General features: G+C 42.5%; 1 protein-coding gene across 1 annotated transcript in view; it reads left to right on the top strand.

Moving 5' to 3' along the window:
• The first annotated feature begins 191 nt into the window (after nucleotides 1-191).
• The window catches only part of tbck (TBC1 domain containing kinase), a 48,477-nt gene continuing 30,349 nt past the window's right edge, over nucleotides 192-18,319 (top strand). The window contains exons 1-22 of the mRNA XM_078282610.1: nucleotides 192-345; nucleotides 881-1,093; nucleotides 1,716-1,788; nucleotides 2,169-2,283; nucleotides 2,435-2,508; nucleotides 3,294-3,435; nucleotides 3,564-3,624; nucleotides 3,713-3,774; nucleotides 4,132-4,193; nucleotides 4,555-4,703; nucleotides 5,537-5,675; nucleotides 5,756-5,855; nucleotides 5,978-6,027; nucleotides 6,157-6,286; nucleotides 7,216-7,314; nucleotides 7,392-7,454; nucleotides 7,550-7,676; nucleotides 7,949-7,999; nucleotides 8,118-8,201; nucleotides 9,161-9,246; nucleotides 11,237-11,273; nucleotides 13,044-13,205. Of these exons, the coding sequence (XP_078138736.1) occupies nucleotides 901-1,093; nucleotides 1,716-1,788; nucleotides 2,169-2,283; nucleotides 2,435-2,508; nucleotides 3,294-3,435; nucleotides 3,564-3,624; nucleotides 3,713-3,774; nucleotides 4,132-4,193; nucleotides 4,555-4,703; nucleotides 5,537-5,675; nucleotides 5,756-5,855; nucleotides 5,978-6,027; nucleotides 6,157-6,286; nucleotides 7,216-7,314; nucleotides 7,392-7,454; nucleotides 7,550-7,676; nucleotides 7,949-7,999; nucleotides 8,118-8,201; nucleotides 9,161-9,246; nucleotides 11,237-11,273; nucleotides 13,044-13,205 (2,059 nt within the window). The 5' untranslated portion in view covers nucleotides 192-345; nucleotides 881-900. The remainder of the gene's footprint in view (nucleotides 346-880; nucleotides 1,094-1,715; nucleotides 1,789-2,168; nucleotides 2,284-2,434; nucleotides 2,509-3,293; nucleotides 3,436-3,563; nucleotides 3,625-3,712; nucleotides 3,775-4,131; nucleotides 4,194-4,554; nucleotides 4,704-5,536; nucleotides 5,676-5,755; nucleotides 5,856-5,977; nucleotides 6,028-6,156; nucleotides 6,287-7,215; nucleotides 7,315-7,391; nucleotides 7,455-7,549; nucleotides 7,677-7,948; nucleotides 8,000-8,117; nucleotides 8,202-9,160; nucleotides 9,247-11,236; nucleotides 11,274-13,043; nucleotides 13,206-18,319) is intronic.

Raw genomic sequence — 18,319 nt, 5'->3', positions numbered from 1 at the left:
CTATAGAGATCGGACGCTTTAGTTGCATTTTAAGGAGTCAATTGCAATCGCCTGTGTATGATTTCTACAATCAGAAACTAACTCGTCAAAAATACGAAAAATCCACCAATAAGAACTGTTCAGGAAAAGTTAAAATCAGAAGTTTATTCATTTGGGTCCCCGAAACCTTACAAAGCTTTTCGTACACACTGCTTAGTTTGTCGCACAAAAACAACGTCATTGGTCACGTTCACTCAGCTGTTCCGAGCACATCCCGGAGGCTGCAATAGCATTCATTTTGAAAATAATATCATAATAACGTCAAGTTCAATCTGTCGACATGAGTATATACTCTTTCCACTAAGCGTGAGTAGACACTTTTTCTGAAGGTAGTGCATATAGCATTACAGGTTTCCTCTGGTCAGTTTGCAAAGACAGTTTCCTTCTGTTGATGCAGTATCACTGCAGACTCAAACTGTATCATTCTGTTTCCCAACGTTAGCTACTCCATACCCCTATGGTAACCCAACTTCCTCTTTCAACAACAGTAATCACACGTATGGCTTTATATACGTGTCATTACAAAGACTGTTTAACCTATTGCCTGCTCTAATATAGAAGAATTTCTGTTCCCAGTATTATTGCAGCCTATACACTTACAAGCCTTAACTATGGCAGATGGTAACGCTAAAGCAGTCGAGTTTTTGGTTTATTTTTATCCCTTGGCAAACATTGAACAGCTTGTTTGTTTTTAGAATTGGAAATATGCTGTTTGTATGATTTATTATTCCAACACTACCACCCCACACACTTATACACAACCAGAATTGAAAACACATTATCAGACAACTTGTTTACTTCAGATTCATATTACATTGCTCACTCTGTTGTCCAAGAGCAGTGCTGTGAGCCAGAGGCAGGATGCGGCCCCTCAAGGACGCCCAGCTGGGGGCTTTCACCTTCTTCGCCTCAGCTCTCCCCCACGACGTCTGTGGGAGCAATGGCCTCCCCCTCACCCCCAACTCCATCAAAATCCTGGGACGCTTCCAGATCCTCAAGACCATCACTCACCCCAGACTTTGCCAGTATGTGGACATCTCCAGAGGGAAACACGGTACGGCTCTCTGTCTAGCTCTCATAAGGGGGTCCAGTATCACATCGTGTGTCAAATCCTCAATTCTCATAACTGTTTTGATATTCTGTGCTTGAGCATGTGTACTCTCACTAAGCTTATCAGGCAACTTGCCTGGCTTTTGCCTTTTACTTGAGGAATCACTCAACATTTTAGGGGACGACAATGTTTTATACAACAAGTGAGTGATTTTAGCCAAAGCACTTTTCTTTTCTTCATATGCATCACTATTTATTGACTTCCTCAGCTGGTGACAGCTGTCTTGTTTCATCCCGTTTCACCCTGTTGTTTTATTAGTTCATGGTCTGGACTGCATCATTGCTGTGTTTTATATAACATTCTTGATGTCTGCTGAAATGAAGAGGGAGTTTTAAATAGATTATATAAGCCTTTAAATCTTTGTAGTTACATATTAACTGCTAAATGGTAAATGTCTAAGCTATGTGAGCTGGCTATTTGCTGGCAAACTTCAAACTGAGTAAATAAAGCATTTGTTTATATCAATGAGCTCATCTACCAATACAATAAATATACCATACAATAAATGTTTGCTACCTCATTTTCGTATCTTTATCTTTGGTTTCCTCTTCCCACTCCTCTACAGAACGGCTGGTTGTTGTTGCTGAACACTATGAGAGCGGTTTAAGTGATTTCCAAAAACAGGGAAAAACTGCCAGGTGAGATTATCATCATAATCCCTCTTTAGAAATTTAGAAATGATAATGTGATGAACGCAATGTTTTGACTCCCTTGTCTTTTGGAACTGAAGTTACTGTGCAAACGTTGTATTGTTGGTATATAGTGGGAAACACTATGCATTAACCTTGCCATCTGCTGGCTGACTTGCATAATAACAACACTGTTGGAGTTTTTTATACTTACATTATGTATTTACAGAGCAAACTAATAGCTTATACTTTAAGATGTTTTGGTGTTGGAAAATCTATATATCTTTACTCTGACCCATTCGCAACTTGTCCAACAACTTCACTCCCAGAAGTGAGTAATGCTCTGTTGTGTGCGTGTGCGTGTGTGTGTGTGTGTGTGTGTGTGTTAGCCCAGAGAAGGTGCTGCAGATAGCCTATGAGGTCCTTGAAGGTCTAGACTTCATGAACAAGCATGGGATGGTGCACAGAGCCCTCGGCGCACACAACGTCCTCATGGACTGCAAGGTACTGCCTCTTTTCATTAGCAGGTGGAGCTGCTTTATGTCTTCACTTTTTCTTGACTGGATGTCTATCCAATGAAAAAAAAATGAAAGAATCAGCCAAATGTAATGCTGGCACTCTAAAATTGAATATATTTATTTTTTTCTTTTTGTAGGGGAATGTCAAGCTGGCAAAGTTTGGCCTCTATCACATGACTGATCATGGGGCTGATGTGGATTTTCCCATTGGGTGAGTCATTTTCTCCTCATTCATCACAGAGAAATGTCCATCAATGCTCCTCTGGAACTCTTCAGCTGCTGGGTCAAAGGTTCACTTGTATCTGTTTGCTGTTAGTCAAATCTTTGATAAAATAGGCGACTGACGATAAGATTGATGCATAATGGTCCATCCTGTTTCATAGAAACCAGGTTCGGGGTATCAAAGTAGCTTCCTGGTTGAAGTACTGTAATAGATCGCGGGACTTTTATCCTAATCCAAAGGCCTTTGTGCTCTGCGAAGTCTCTCTGTGTAATATCCTTTCGCAGATTGAAAAGAGGATCGGTGGCATGTGCGAGCATGTGTGTGCGTGCTGCATGCGCATATTCATGCATTTTAATAAAACATCTGGCTTGAAAATGTAATAAACGCATCTGTCAAACTCTTATGCAGATTGCTGATAAGAACCATTGTGCCCTGCATACATCACTTCATGACAGAAATGTGAACAATACAAACATTAAGATAGAGTAATTGTGTAGTCTGCTGAATGTCATATATCAATTCCTCCCGTGGGACATAATATGGAGAGGAGATGTCAGAAACTCAGTAAAGCTTGCTTACTGATGGATGGAAAACTACAAAATGAATTTTCTGTTGTTAGGTTCTGTAGCTACAGTGCGCTACGCTGAGCCTTTCAGTCATTTTCACACCATGGGGCTCGGTTTAATTAAATGGAGAACACTGGGTATCCTAATAAATGTCTTATAGAGGCTGGCTACATAATGTGCCACTCTGCCGTGTGATTGTGACCGCAGGTACCCATCATACCTTGCTCCTGAGGTGATCGCCCAAGGCTCCTTCCACCCCAGCGACCCGTCCCACGATGAAGCTCCTCTGCCCTCAGGGCCCAAGACTGATGTCTGGTCTCTTGGGGTTTTGCTGTTTGAAATGTGTGCTGTAAGAAATCCTTTAGAAATATTTGACATTTTAGATGATGTTTTTGAAGCTGGTGCGGTTTTGCTTGAATTTGTGTTTAAGGATTCATTTCCACCTTTAAATCGAATGCTGTGAACCTGTTCTTACAGGGCAGACGATTGCTGCAGAATATTGATATAAGTGAGCGACTGAAATTCATCCTAACCTTGGGTAAGTGGAAAGGTTGTAATTGCCTTAAGTGCTGAACATTGTGCTCTTTATTTCAATTAGGCTCATGCTGTGATTTGGTCATTCTCAGGTTGCATGGATGACATTGTCACTGTCCTTGCGGAGGAGCATGGCTGCCTGGATGCCATCAAGGTAGACTTGACCGTGAAATTCACGTTATGATCGTATTCAGATGTGATTGCATTTGGCCCAGTAGTTGGGTTTCCCTAAAAGCTAAAAGGTCTGTTATTTATCAGCATTTTCTGTATCATTGTCATCATGTACCAATCTCAGGAAATGATCATAAGCAGAAATTCAACATTGTCCAGAAAGCTAGGATTGCACAGACTTATGTTGTTCTTTAGTGTTTAAATGGTTTCATTCACAGTCCACATGTAGTAGGACTAGTAGTTCTGTGTAAACATTTGTTTGATCTTTTTCACCTCACTTCTGTGGGATTTTTGAAAGCCCAGTGTGCGTAACTAATAAAATCGTCCCTGTGCTTTACAGGAGCTGCCTGAGAATGTTCTAGCGTTATTACGGAAATGCTTGACCTTTCTTCCATCCAAAAGGTAAATACAGTCTCTGTTGGAAATCATATCCTGTTGGAAGACATTTGTCATTTACTTTCCAAGACACTTTGGTCACGCAAATATACTAGAAGAAGGTCATGAAATATTCGCAGCATGTATGGAAAACAAGATTCCAGCATGCTGAAGCCAACTGGTAATATGATACCAAAATAAACAGACGCTAGACATTGAAAGAAAAGATATTCTTTGTTTTCTTCAGTTAAAGGTCTCTGTGTTTGTGATTGTGTTTGATTAGATATTGTGATAGAGTGCAAATAGGGCAAATCAGACTAGTGATGAAAATGAGTGGGATGTGACTACTGATGCTGTGTGACTGCAGTGTGTCTGTGTCTCCCTGCAGGCCGACCCCTGCAGAGCTGCTGGGGGACCCGGTGTTTAGTGGGGTCTCCTGCCTCTACACTCCCTTCCAGAAGCCTGTTAGCCTCTTCTCCTCTTCGCTGCGCTGTGCGCATCTGGAGCTCCCAGAGGACATCAGTGACCTTTGCAAAGGTCTGCCGCATCTACACACACACACAAACACACACACACACACACACTGGTCAAACCTGCCTCCCGCTTCCTCCACTTGACGTGACTTCACAAATACAAATTCTTAATGCTGAATTAATAACCTGAAATTAACTTCAATTAAGCGTGCCCGCATCAATACTGATTGTTTCCAGAGATCTAATTATCAACTCCTGTTAGAATCTGTTGTAACATATAAGAAGTTTGACTCAGTGACATTTGTTGTCTCTAATCCAGTGCATCATCTTTTCCATTAACTTGAAGGTACATGTATCCTGCTGTGTGTGCCTCTTTTTCTCTGTGCTGCATAGAGATACCAGACACCTGGACTGAAAAATAATTACTCTGAATTTCAGAACATATCAGATCCTGTTTGCTGCGGCCTTATTTATATTAGAGTACATTTGCTACTATCTCCTCTTGCCAGAAATGACAGATATTATAGCTTGTCCCGACCTAAAATCTGTGAAACATATGTCAAGCCCACTCGAGAATAAATAGGAATGAATAGAATAAAGACCCCAGGGAAATCTTCTGTGGATCCAGGTAAATTTTCCACTTCAGGGAGATTATTATTGGATTAAAGTGACACACAATCACACAATCTTGTGTTCAAGTTCAAACAAAAATTCAGTCTCCTCTTCATTTGTAATGAAATAGCTCCAGGCCGTACATCTTGATGACAGCATTCTCCTGTGCTTTCTAGCTTTGGAAGAGATTTGTTCACATTTACAACATTTGTTTAACTGTCCTAGGCCAGATGAATTGCATATGTGACTTTTGTAAGTGGTATTTTTTTGTGTGCGTGCTGGTAGATGACGATGAAGACTACCTGTCGGAGCGGGCCATAGATGAGGTTTACCATCTGTGGTGTCTGGCAGGCGGAGACCTGGAGAAGGAGCTGACCAACAAGGAGATCATCCAGTCCAAACCTCCAGTCTGCACGCTGCCCAAGTACATCACACACATACACACACACGCACTATAAACTAGATAATATTCAGACTTGGTAACATGTCCTATCTCTTTTATAGTTTTCTCCTGGAGGATGGGGAGTCGTTTGGTCAGGGCCGGGATCGGAGTTTCTTGCTGGATGACACCACAGTGACGCTGTCTCTCTGCCAGCTCAGAAATGTAAGACAAGAGACAATTCAACAGTCATGCACAACATTGTCTCACAGAACACTTTGTCTGTATTCTTTTCTTCATATGCTTGTGTGTTAATTTATGAAAAGAACTGTTCTCTGCCTTTTCAGAGGCTGAAGGATGTGGCAGGAGAAGCCTATTACCCTCTGCTGGAGGACGAGTAAGGAATCTTTCTATCTTACGCCCGCTCCTGTCCTCCTCTCCTCCCCCGTCGCTATTTTTCACGTCACCTCGTCATTTATTTGGGCCTGAGTAAAGCCGTATTCTCTTCGCCTCTCCTTCCACCCAGACAGTCGAGTCTGCCCCAGTCCAACAGCAGCAATGAGCTGTCGGCCACCGTCACGCTGCCACTCATCATCCGCGAGAGGGACACAGAGTACCAACTCATCCGGATCATCCTCTTTGACAGGCTCCTCAAGGTCTGGGCTCCATCCAAATGAACACACACGCACACACTCATGCACACACAGTAATACACACACAAAAGGATACACTCATGCACACACAGTAATACACACACAAAAGGATACTCATTCGCAGAGCACAACGCGCGCACCAAACACGCAAACATGAGCATACTCTCCTCTGTCCTGGCAGGTTCAAGAACTCTGTTTTCCAATTAAAGACAAAGTGCCTGAAAGTGTCAGAGCCTGCTGATTGTTTCAACTCTGAACTTATTCTCTGTCTGTGTCCCTCGACTACAGTAACTCTAGTAATTACAGCTCTGGAAAAAATTAAGAGACCACATCAAAATGTTCAGTCTTACAGTTTATGGGTATGTGTAAAAAATGTAACTTGATATTCTTTTATGAACTATTGGCCACATTTGATTGTAATTTCAAACAAAAATAATCTCATTCAGAACATTTGTTTGCAGAAAAATGATAACTGTTCACCAGTTATCATTTTCTGCCAAGAATAAAAATACCCCAAAAAATACACAATCTCATTATACTGTACATTGAATAATGCAAACTAAACAAGTTCATATCCGTAAGTAAATCCTAAAAATAACAATGTCTTCACTTAGGAATGGTTCAACAGTCAATATTTTTTGGAGTAACCCCGATGCTTTATCCCAGCTTTCATTCGTCTTGGCATACTCTCCACCAGTCTCTTACATTCTTTCTGGCCGACTCTCTCCCACTTCTGGCGCAAGAATTCAGACAACAGGGAATAGCTGGGGTGCCTCGAAGAGAGGTTTGGGAACCACTGCCATAGAAAAATTCAGATTTTCAAAAAATACGGGGTGGTCTCTTAATGTTTTCCAGAGCTGCATTTTAATGAGTTATAGCTGTATTAAATCTGGACGACATACTACTGCAGCTGTTTGACTTTTGGTCCTCAGGCCTATCCTTACAAGAAGAACCTGGTGTGGAAAGAGGCCAGAGTGGACATCCCCCCTCTCATTCGCGGACTGGCCTGGGCTGCACTGCTCGGCGTTGAGGTAGGAGAGAAACTGGGACTAGCAAAGGTGCTGTTTGCGCATTGTCCATGTGAACATTATCTCTTCTTTTTGCCTAGGGAGACATTCAAGCCAAGTACGACAGCATAGACAAGGACACTCCTATACCTACGGACAGACAGGTACCTCATCTCTCCGATGTAATATGTTTAAAACTACATGGTAGTGTATGGAGTCAGTTCATAGCGTTAACATTTTGCTCATTGCATGTTTCCAGATTGAGGTGGACATCCCGCGCTGCCACCAGTACGATGAGCTGCTGTCGTCTCCTCAGGGCCACATCAAGTTCAGACGTGTGCTGAAAGCCTGGGTGGTCTCCCATCCTGACTTGGTCTATTGGCAGGGTCAGTCTCACTCACTCGCTCGCTCTCTCGCTTGCTCGCTCGCTTTGTTTCTCCCTCTTTCTCTGTCTTCTGTCTCTCTTTCCGTCTCTGTCTTTGTTTTTTCTCTCTCCTCTGTCTCACTCTACTCCTTAGGATGTTGTACTATACATGACTGGACACTAGGTGGCGGTCATGTCATACCTTTTAAACTCCCACCCTTGTATTGAGATAAAATGATGTGACCTGATAGTAAATTCAGTATATTATTGACTGTTTTGAGTTCTTCCTTTCAGGTTTGGATTCACTTTGTGCCCCATTCCTTTACCTGAATTTCAACAATGAAGGTAAGGCATTTCCATCTGAAAGAGTGAATTCTGAAATACCATGCTACTATCACTGCTAACATACTCTTTCCTTGTTTCTTTTTGTCTTCCTTCCCTCCTTATGCCATCCTCTTCACAGCATTGGCATATGCCTGCATGTCTGCCTTCATCCCCAAATACCTGTACAACTTTTTCCTGAAGGACAACTCTCATGTCATCCAAGGTGAGTTTTATTAGACAGAGCACATGCTGTCTAACTGCTCACTACACTAACCAGAAAAACGCACTCTGCTGCTGCTGTGTTATGCACCACTAAAGCTTTATTTTGCTTACACATGTTTTATTTCTCCTGTACGGAATGTCAATTACGCACTTCACTACATTCTCATATCATACATGATGCCACTATAGCAATCCAGTGTTGTCTGTGAGTTGAGCTAATGTAGTTAACTGCCATTGCAAGTTAAGCAATCAGTATTAAACATGGTCAGCTTTTGGCTAAGTTCAAAAACAAATTAACATCCACTAGCAAAGAGCAACAGGCTGTCAGCTCAATGTTGATTAAATTTTGGCTCCGTATTGTTCCTGAGCTGTGAAACCTAATTTCAATCTGTCTTAATGGAGTTTGCAGCTGAGCCACATCATTTAGAGATAGGGAAACAAATGAAACTGCAAAAGCCCGCAGAGAAATGTCAGAAGCGATTTCTACTTGAGTGATAAACTGCAACACTGTACACCTCTTGAACTCTGTGGGGAATGTGGCTATTATCATTTCTTTCCACTGCTAGATGCCCTCGAGAGCTGGCTAATGTTTATCTGTCTGGTCAGAGTTCTTCTGTTGACTTACGTTGGAATACAGACTGAGGAATGGCTGTAGCACAGTTTCACTTTGTGTGACTTTCCGTTTGACATAGTTGTAAAGATGTTACTTTCCCGGCTCAGTGAATCAGCGGTCTACTTGCAACGTTATGGGTTTTTGTCTGGTTCATGACCTATGCTTTAAGTTTCATTTTAAGTCATAATCCCTTCACTTTTTTAGCATATTCCTGTACTTTTATTGTTTTGGGGAAGAAAATGGCACACAAAAAGTGTCTTAGGACTATCAAATCTCAGCATATAAATTTACTACTGAAGGGTTTCCAGGTAAATTTATGCATGAATCTCTCTCCCTTTTTTTGCCAGAGTACTTGACTGTCTTCTCCCAAATGATTGCCTTCCATGACCCAGAGCTAAGCAACCATCTAAATGAGATTGGCTTCATCCCGGACGTAAGTAACCAAGAGCACCAGCGTCCTGACAGACTGACAATAGACAGCAGGGGAGGACATATTAGGATAACAGCATTTTTCTCCTTTTGCAAGTTTACCCGTGATGGAAAGTCAAAGCTAGTAAGAGATGACTCTGGACTCTGGCTCAGCGCCAGGGGCAAAACGAATGACGATCCGTGGATCACCATGTATAGCTCTCGTTGTCATTGAGATTTTTTGTTCCCCATCCTCCTCTCCAGAATTTTGAGCCAGGGCCAAGTTCTCCCTATAGTCCACTGCTGATGATTTATACAGCGTCTAATGTCTGCTAGGCAGCCTTAATGATTGTCCTCCACCGGGCTTGCCTTATTTCTCTTACTCCGCACCACCTCTTCCCGCCCTTCCCTTCCCTCTCTACATCTCTGATCAGACAGTGGCAAGGTTAAAGCCTCCACTGTCTCTCTAGGGTGTGAGTTAGCGGGCTGATGAATGTGTGTCACCTCGGTGGACCAGCCTCTGGGACATTATCTACCCGAGAGTGTGGTCTTTATCACGGAGGAGTCAGGGATTTAAACCTCTTCCTTTCAGACACAGCTGGAGTTTCTGATGATGCAGCCCCCCTTTTGTAAAGCCGTACAACTGAGGCACCAAACTGCGCTTGTTGGTTGTCTGTCATGTTTAAAAGTGTGTGGGAAGAAAGAAAGTTAGAAGAGATACTTAGGCCTTCTTGTCAGATGTTCTATTTGCATGAACATTACCTGTAGGCGTTGTTAAAATGTTTCTGCCTATATCTGCAGTGTGATTTCTTTTTTTTTTAAACTAAGCATTACCTTGAACAGATGTCTTATTGTGATTCTTTGATGAAATTGTTCCTCTGTTCCTCTGTTGTTCAGCGGAGGCTCTTCAAAGAAAAGCATGTTGTTATGATGTTTACTTGACACTTTTATACCAGCGTTAACTTGCCTTTCAAAGGGGACTGTATATGCCTGTTTTCATTGTTAGGCTGGGATGATATTGGAACAAGCTTTGTTGATACAGCTTTCATGTTTGATGTCAATCCAGCAATTAGACTTTACAAACGGTAAATATTTCCTTTATGAAGTTCAGAGGACGCTGAATTGTTGTTTTACTGAAGTGATAAATCCCTTGGCCCGAAAAGACTGAATGTCACACTAAGGCACTACAGTACAAACTGGATTTGATTTCCCATATATGCATACAAAAACATAGCTAATGCAATACAGACAAATCTTGCTCAAGTAAACACAAACTATGAGTAATCTTTCCATATTTTCTGGCGTGCAAGGGTTCTGCTCTGGTAATGAGTTAAGCCATAGGCAACGAGTCAGGTTGCACGTAGCCTGTGGTTTAATTCAGGCCATTTTCAATTTGGCCACATCTCCTCTCATGGGTCTGCCATTTACACCTGCACTAATCCAATCTGGCTGGACCCGCGCTCCTACTGCAGACTTGTTCAAATTGAGGCTGAGACTTGGAGTGCAGTGGCTCTCCCCTGCTCATCACTCCTGGGCACAGAAGAGGTCCGCTGAACGCTCACCAGCTCCCCCGCGATTAGCTACCAATTAACTAGCCGAAATAAGCTCCACACCCTGCTCCACTCCCTCGCTGCTGAATATGAGAGAGCCCCAGTGAGACTGGCCAGCGAATGGCAGGTGTTAGAACAGGTGGTTAATGGTGGAGAGTGTGTGTCTGTGTGAGTGTGTGTGTGTGTGTGTTTTTGTGAGTCTGCGTTGGCACGCTTTAATTTCAATTTCATAAAGAGCAGTTTGCTCTTTATTGCCGTTTCTCTTCCTCGGAGGCTATAGAAACTTGTAGCCATCAAAGTGTGCTCCTGTGCTCAGAGACAGGCCTCGAGAGTGAGAAAGTAATTCATTTCTGAGCCCTTAACAATTTTGTTTTTATCTCAACTCGACATTTGATATCAACATATGTAGCAATATAACATTATCACATACTTATTTCTCATTTCCCTTTTTTCCCCCCCACACAGCTTTATGCTATCCCCTGGTTCCTGACTATGTTTACACGTAAGTAGCTATTCTTTGTATGCATGATGTGGATATGATGTGGCACTGAGCATAATCCACAAATCTCAGAGGGTATATTGAGTCTGCTTCAATTAGAGAATCATAACAGAGGAGGCTGAAAAGGTCAGTGGCTCCAGTATGGACAAAGAGCTTTTTTTTTTGGGGGAGGATTGCGACCTTTATTCCGGCTGCTAATTAATTCTTGTCCTGAAGGGGAAGGACTCAACCACGCTACTTCAGATTTTCACCTGCACATGTATTCACATATGCACATGTTTTCTAGTTGTTTTGAGTGAATTTAAAAATACCAAGTTTAAATATAGTTGTTGATTCCAATTAACTTCTCAAGTGAGTCCCTTCAGCTACTGTGCTGTATCAGCTGTATAGGGTTTTTATTTTGCCTCGTTCTCAGTATGCAGTTTGACAGTTGGTGGCAGCATTACGCTTTAACCTTCCCACAGAGCGCAGTTGGTGCTCTGACATATGAGGATATTAACAGGGGCCATGGATCAGTGTTACAAATATATTAAATTATATGCAATTATAAGTTTTTCCTTCCTCTGAGAGTTTAGTCTTGCAGCCCCATCGTGCAGCACAACTGTTTGAATAACCTTTTACTGTCTTAATATAATATTCATGAAGATGCATGAGAACTGTTGCCAGTCTGCAGACTCCTAAAAACCAGAAAGATAACCTATTGTTTACATTAATTGTAGCCAAATTGATCAGTGCACATTCCATTCATTGATTTATCTGAAAGCCTGGGTTTTGTAGTGGGATATTTGCCATTCTTCAGTTACACACACCCACACACATATACACACACACACACACACACACACGCACACCCTACTCCTGGGGTGGAGAGTGTGAAGTGTGACCCTTTTACCCCCTATCCTCCTCCTGAGGCAGTGTGTGAGTCCAGCATTCAGGAGGTGTGCCCCTCTGACTGCTAATGTCCCCAATCCAATATGAGATAGGGTTGGAGGGTCATCTTCCATTCACACACACACAGACACAGGCACAGGCACAGGCGCACATTCACACACGCACACACAGACACACTGCCTGTCACTCACATGCACCAGTCGGCTGCTGACTGCTAATGTGTTGAAGACCCTCCAAGGCATCCCCCCCTCCTCTTTCTCTCAGTCTCACCACAGTCACCACCCACACAGGTCTACTGCCTAGCATCCACCTCAACACAACCTGGGATAACATAAACAGGTGGATAATAGATTTTATGCATAAATCTCAACTGGGAGGAAACATTACATTTAAGAATACTTAAAATAATACGATTGAAATAATAACTGTAGTGGGAAACATCATAGAGGATGTGGTTTTATTTGGCTTGAAATAACCTGTGCAGTGCATTAGGTTCTCTACTCCAAAGCTCCTCAGCCCCCTGATGTTCCTCCTATGTCTTTTTTCCATAACAACACCCACCCAAAAAACATTTTCCCAGCTGCGTCCCCCACCTCAAATATCCCTGCAGGCTATCTTGCCAATGCACAGTTCTGCTCAGTGAGCTCCCCATTTTAAAGACATAGAGCCATGTTAAGTAAATGTGCTATGCACATGCAAATCATGCTCATTATATGCAAACTGGCTCCCCATTCCTCACTGTGTGCATGTTGTGTGCCATTGTCCCACATGGCAGATCCTATTGTGTATTCCTCCAGGGATTTGTGTTTTCAGGCACACTTGTATTCAGTGATTTTGCAAAATCTTCTCTTTGTTGTGTTTATTTCTGTACCCGCCATACAGATGTGTTTCCACTGCACAAGATCTTCCACCTGTGGGACACGCTGCTGCTGGGTAACTCCTCTTTCCCCTTCTGTATCGGCGTGGCCATCCTGCAGCAGCTGAGGGACCGCCTCTTGGCTAATGGCTTCAACGAGTGCATCCTACTCTTCTCTGACCTGCCAGGTGAGAACAGGCGCTGCTACTTACATCCTTTACAAATACGGTCTCTTCTCTTTATCCCTCTTTCCAGGCATAGCTCATATTTATTTACTTGGCTGGCCATACCCCAGGTAGGCAATAAATGATACTCAATAATAGAATCCTGCCTGACAGCATTTATTCTAGTTTATTTTCTGCATGCGTTAAGCCATTATATCTCTACTATACTTGCTTCGGTAAGTGGTGTTGACATTATGCCTTCCCTGCGCCTGAATGGAGAGCTGTCCACCTGTATCAGGGCCTGCCCTTGGTTTGTATGAAAACTGTGTTTTGGTCTTCCGAGGGCTAATGTATGCTGATATGTCTGAGTTAATGATATCCCCAAAGAAAGCGTCTCTAACTCCTACATAGACAAAACCCCTCCTTAATGTGCTCTAGGCATGCCATGCTGTGCTCTGCATCTGTCGAGCAGTCAGAGGAAGATTGTTTGGAATGGAGCAACCACTGAGCCCTGGAAATTTGCCTGCCGCTGAAATCCCACCCCCCAAGATCCTTGATTTGCCAGCATTTCCATCACTTATCATCCATACTTAGGCCTAATTCTACCCTTAGTCTATGTAGATTGTACAGATACTCTGAGGTGTTACTATTTCACTTCCCCAACAGCGATGGATGCTGATGCCGTTGGATTCTTCGCTATTATCAGACAGGATTCAGAGTGACCAAGAAGCACTATTCTACGTACCGCGAGCTACAATGGCAGCATTACTCATGCCAGGTGTAGAGACAGACACAAAAAAGAAAGCTAATGGTTGCCATGGGAATGGTAGTCTAGCAGACTGCCGGAAGCAAGTACCTGCTTTGCTCATACTGAAATACCATGGGAGATTTGTATGAAAACCTGTCCTAACACAGGGTGAAAGTGTGGTGGTAGGAAGAGGCACTGGCAGAAAAGAAACGACCAGGAAGGAACGGGTCTAATCCAGCCTGCTGGATCTGACGTTTTAGAGATAAAAGTTTGCAGTTTCTTATTTATTACAAGCGACTAAGCAGGACTTGAATTACAGTTCTGTTAGCCTCTCATTACACCACATAAGTGGCACGTCACTGTGATACAAAAGCGAGATGCTGGCGGGGGAATGGCAAATACTGAAGTGTAGTCTTTTAACTCAGCAGTATGGTTGTTCATCCCTGTAGGTTTCAGTGCATTACCAGCAAGAGGAGCATTCTTATCAAGAAGGAACTCTGTGGTTTTGTCCAAATCTTAAGACCCTGATGGGATTGCATTAGCTTTGGGCTATTGGTTGGGGGTGTTTGATGACTGCTATTGACAAGCTAACTCCAAGTCTAGAGGTTTTTTAAATGTGGTGTCTGTTCAAACATAGACACATTGCCCTGGGGGGCTTTGCTGTTTCTGTCTACTGTATACGCCACACAGAGTGAAGTTCTCCTAACAGTCTCTCCTAATACATGCCCACTTTACTGCTCCCGTTCCCACTCACAAAGCGATTACTTCAGCAAAGTATTGGTGACACAAAATCCGAGAGCGGCATTCATAATGTATGTCTTCAAAATGTACCTCTTGCCTGGGGGATAGCTCAATCAGTTTCCTTTAAAACTCTATTTCCAAATGCTGCTTAGCCCTCCTTTTTCTAGCTGAAAGGCAGAATGACATTGGGGTTTAAAAAGCGCCACAGAGACAGGGATGATTTCTCCAAAAGGGAGCGCTAGGGCACTCTATAAACTCAGGCCAGCACATCTGCCTCAGTTCAGTCTTGCCATCCTTCACTTTGTTTTACTGACCCAGTCTAACAGATTCATGTGATTGAGGCGGTGGGGGAAAAGGAGAGCCAGTTCTCCTTATAAAGGTAAAATATGTTGGCCTAGAGCTGTAGTCAACTTCTTTGGCAGGACTCCCTGAGAGTGGCTGCCACTGCCAGCTCCTCTCTGTATATTACTGCCAGCCTCATTATCGGAGCTTGTGTATACCTGGCTAGTTACAGTGTAGGATCTGGCTCTCACTCTAAACTATAATAGGAATGGATTCTATGCTATAGAGCACCTCAAAAAGGACTTATTTACTTAAGCTTCCAGCCATCCTCTGGTCCACTTCCATATTCAAGATTCATTTTTTATAGAGGTTGTTACAAACAAAATACTACTGAATGCAATACAATACAACACCATACAGTACAATATTTAGCACCCCTCATAAATGACAATAGAGGACACTATGGTCTTAGTTCTAGTACTATACATTTCACTCAATCACTGGGCTTATAGGCCTGCAATGAGTAGAGTTTGGGTGTTTCCCTTAGTTACAGTTGAATGGCAAATTCTCTGAATGGGACATTGTATGTACATTTGTACATTTACTTATAGTGCATTGGACTTTAAAAGTCAATATAGGTTTGGCCGTGTTCAGCCAGTGCGGAAGTTATATAATTTATCAGTAGTGCCTGTTAGGGTTGCCTGCGTTGGAAGCAAGGTTTTGCAGGTCAGTCTGTGTATGCCCACATTCATATTCATGGTTTTATACACACACACACACACACACACACACACACACACACACACACACACACACACACGCACGCACGCACGCACATACAAAGACTGTCAGTTATGGTAGATATCCAGTTGATTTGTTGCCTGCACCTGCTCCTCTCCACTTCCAGGCATGCAGAATGGATATGCTCATGCAACTGAGGCTTACATTTATTTGTTTCAGTGCAGACTCCACATGCTTCACATGCTTGTAACTACAGGAACCTAATGTGAGCAGGAAAACCCACAACCTGACGCTGGCTGCACATTATAGAGCAGGGAACATAAAGACTTATCTCACTTATCTAGCTAGCTACCAGACACACATGGGAAGAGGAATCAAAAGAGTGTGTTTATGACAAATATGTTTTTTCACAACAAGCTGATTTTAATGTGCATGTTTTCATCATCTGCCAAATTCCCCTAAGAAATAATGTAATATTTTATTCAGCAAACGTGCCGCTCTCCTTTCCCCTGGGCAAAAGTGAGCTCTGCATTTATTATCACCTAGCAGCCAGTTATCGTTATAAACTAGACTCTGTCATGCGTTTGCATCACCAATAAAACCTGCTCCTATAGGTACACATCGATTTCCAATTTATGTCGTTCCTGGTAGACATTCTTGTCTGTTGTAGCCTGTGCATGATGTACAGCCAGACTATACTGAGTGGTGATAGCTGTGTTGGTGGTAGAAAAGTAAGGCAAAACATAGTGAGTTAACCCTGCATTATACTGCATAGTGACTTAATCTAAGGTTAGTGTTGACCACAGACACCAGTATATTTACATGTTAATTCTGTCTTCAAAGGATGAATGGACTTTGAAAAATGGATAAGCAGGTTTGACACTCAGTTGTGCAAAAACGTCGGTTCTCTTTCTATTCCTGTGTGCAAATGGTGGAATAAAAGTTAACGGTCAAGATAAAGTTACAAGACAGGGGCTCTTAAATGATTCAGACACACTCTTCTCGTTCCCTCCTTCTGACAGTAAATGGGGCCAGTGACAATAATTCTCATTGACAAGCCTATTACACATAACACCGGGGAGTCTATAGTTGCCAATCTCCCAAGGAAGAGGAGGGGAACAGATCTAGATATAGGGGGCATGATGGAGATTACTTAGTCCTGCGCATCTAGTGGTTCCCCAAACAATGCCTCTCAATGTGTGTCATATTTGTTATCATTCTGGACAGTACAAGTACACAAGATCATAACTAAACTTGGTTAAATTATTTTAGCTAAACTGTAAACTGCTCTTACAAAAAGTAACTATAGTAATCCTGTGACAATTTTTAGAAGGATAGTATACAATCTCAGCAGAATTCCCCATGTTCGGTTCCCCATAAAAACATCATGACGATATAATATTGATAAATTCATTTTGATAAAGTTTAGTGAGTGATATCACACTCAGTATATCACAGTCTGTAATAAAATTACATGTGAAACAGGTAAGACCTGTGCCGCAACATTTTGCCTTGGAGCCAGCAATACATCTCAACCTGCCATTTGTTCGCAATTTATCTCATTTTGTGATTCCCATTTGCTCACTCTTGTAGCCTTAGGTAATCTATAACTTTCCCTTGTTTGGAGACTCCACTGATTCACAATGGACCGGAGAGGCTGTCTGGCTGACAGGAGCAGTGTGTTTACTGATGATGCAGCGGCATTTGCCTTCACGGGACATTAGCATCCGTCTCAATGAGCAGAGCTCGGTACAGAACTGATGAGCTCTAGTTACAGACATTTAGTTCTGAGAAAAACAACCATGAGCTGCTGAAACTGCTCAGGGCAACGCTGCACACAGGAGCACCAGCAGAAGGAGAAGCAGAGTATTGATGTGGAGGGTTTAGTGCTGTGAGTGCGTGGCTCTGTAACCCGCTGTATGAACACCAGAAGTTACTTTGGAGCATTCATTACTCGTCATGTCAGATTTATATTTTACATTTTAGGCATTTAGCTGACAGTCCTGTCCGGAGTGACTTAAAATGAGTGCAACCGTATAAGCTTAAATTCCTATATCACCAACACTACAAGCTGCCAATAGTAAGGAGGATAAGGGTCAGAGCTACGGACAATATTGATCTGACCATAGAATGATCATTGAAACGAGAGAAGTGCTGAGAAAAGAAAGAAATGAAAAAGCTAAGGAGGAAGGGACAAGGGAATTGTAATTGTCGGAAATAGCAGGGGGCTGGGCCACTCTGTATGCTGATAATCAAAAGCAATTTTCCTAATCATGGTGTGCTTGTTACACTATATCAAGGGTTAGACTTTTTTTTTTTCTCATATCATGACCCAGAAAGTTGTCACTGTTTCTTCTGATTATAATTTTGAATTCTCTATACTCAATTATTTCTAGTCCTGTCTTCCTTTGAACCATAGTCCAATTCTACTAATGCCCCAGTTGCTATAATCTGAACATTTACAATTGTTTCCCCACTCCTCGATTTGTGGCAATAAGTTGCAGCCCTAAATGACCTCCTATACATAATTACCAAATCTAATTATGTCTGACCAACCAAAAAAAAATAAAACATTGCCCCTAAACAGAATCATCTGCCTTGGAATGCCCAGCTGAGCCCAAGGCTT

Source organism: Centroberyx gerrardi, chromosome 3 (assembly GCF_048128805.1).
Source record: "Centroberyx gerrardi isolate f3 chromosome 3, fCenGer3.hap1.cur.20231027, whole genome shotgun sequence".
Lineage (NCBI taxonomy): Eukaryota > Metazoa > Chordata > Actinopteri > Beryciformes > Berycidae > Centroberyx > Centroberyx gerrardi.
Note: the sequence above shows the minus strand (reverse complement) of the source record. Positions and strands in the feature narration are given on the sequence as shown.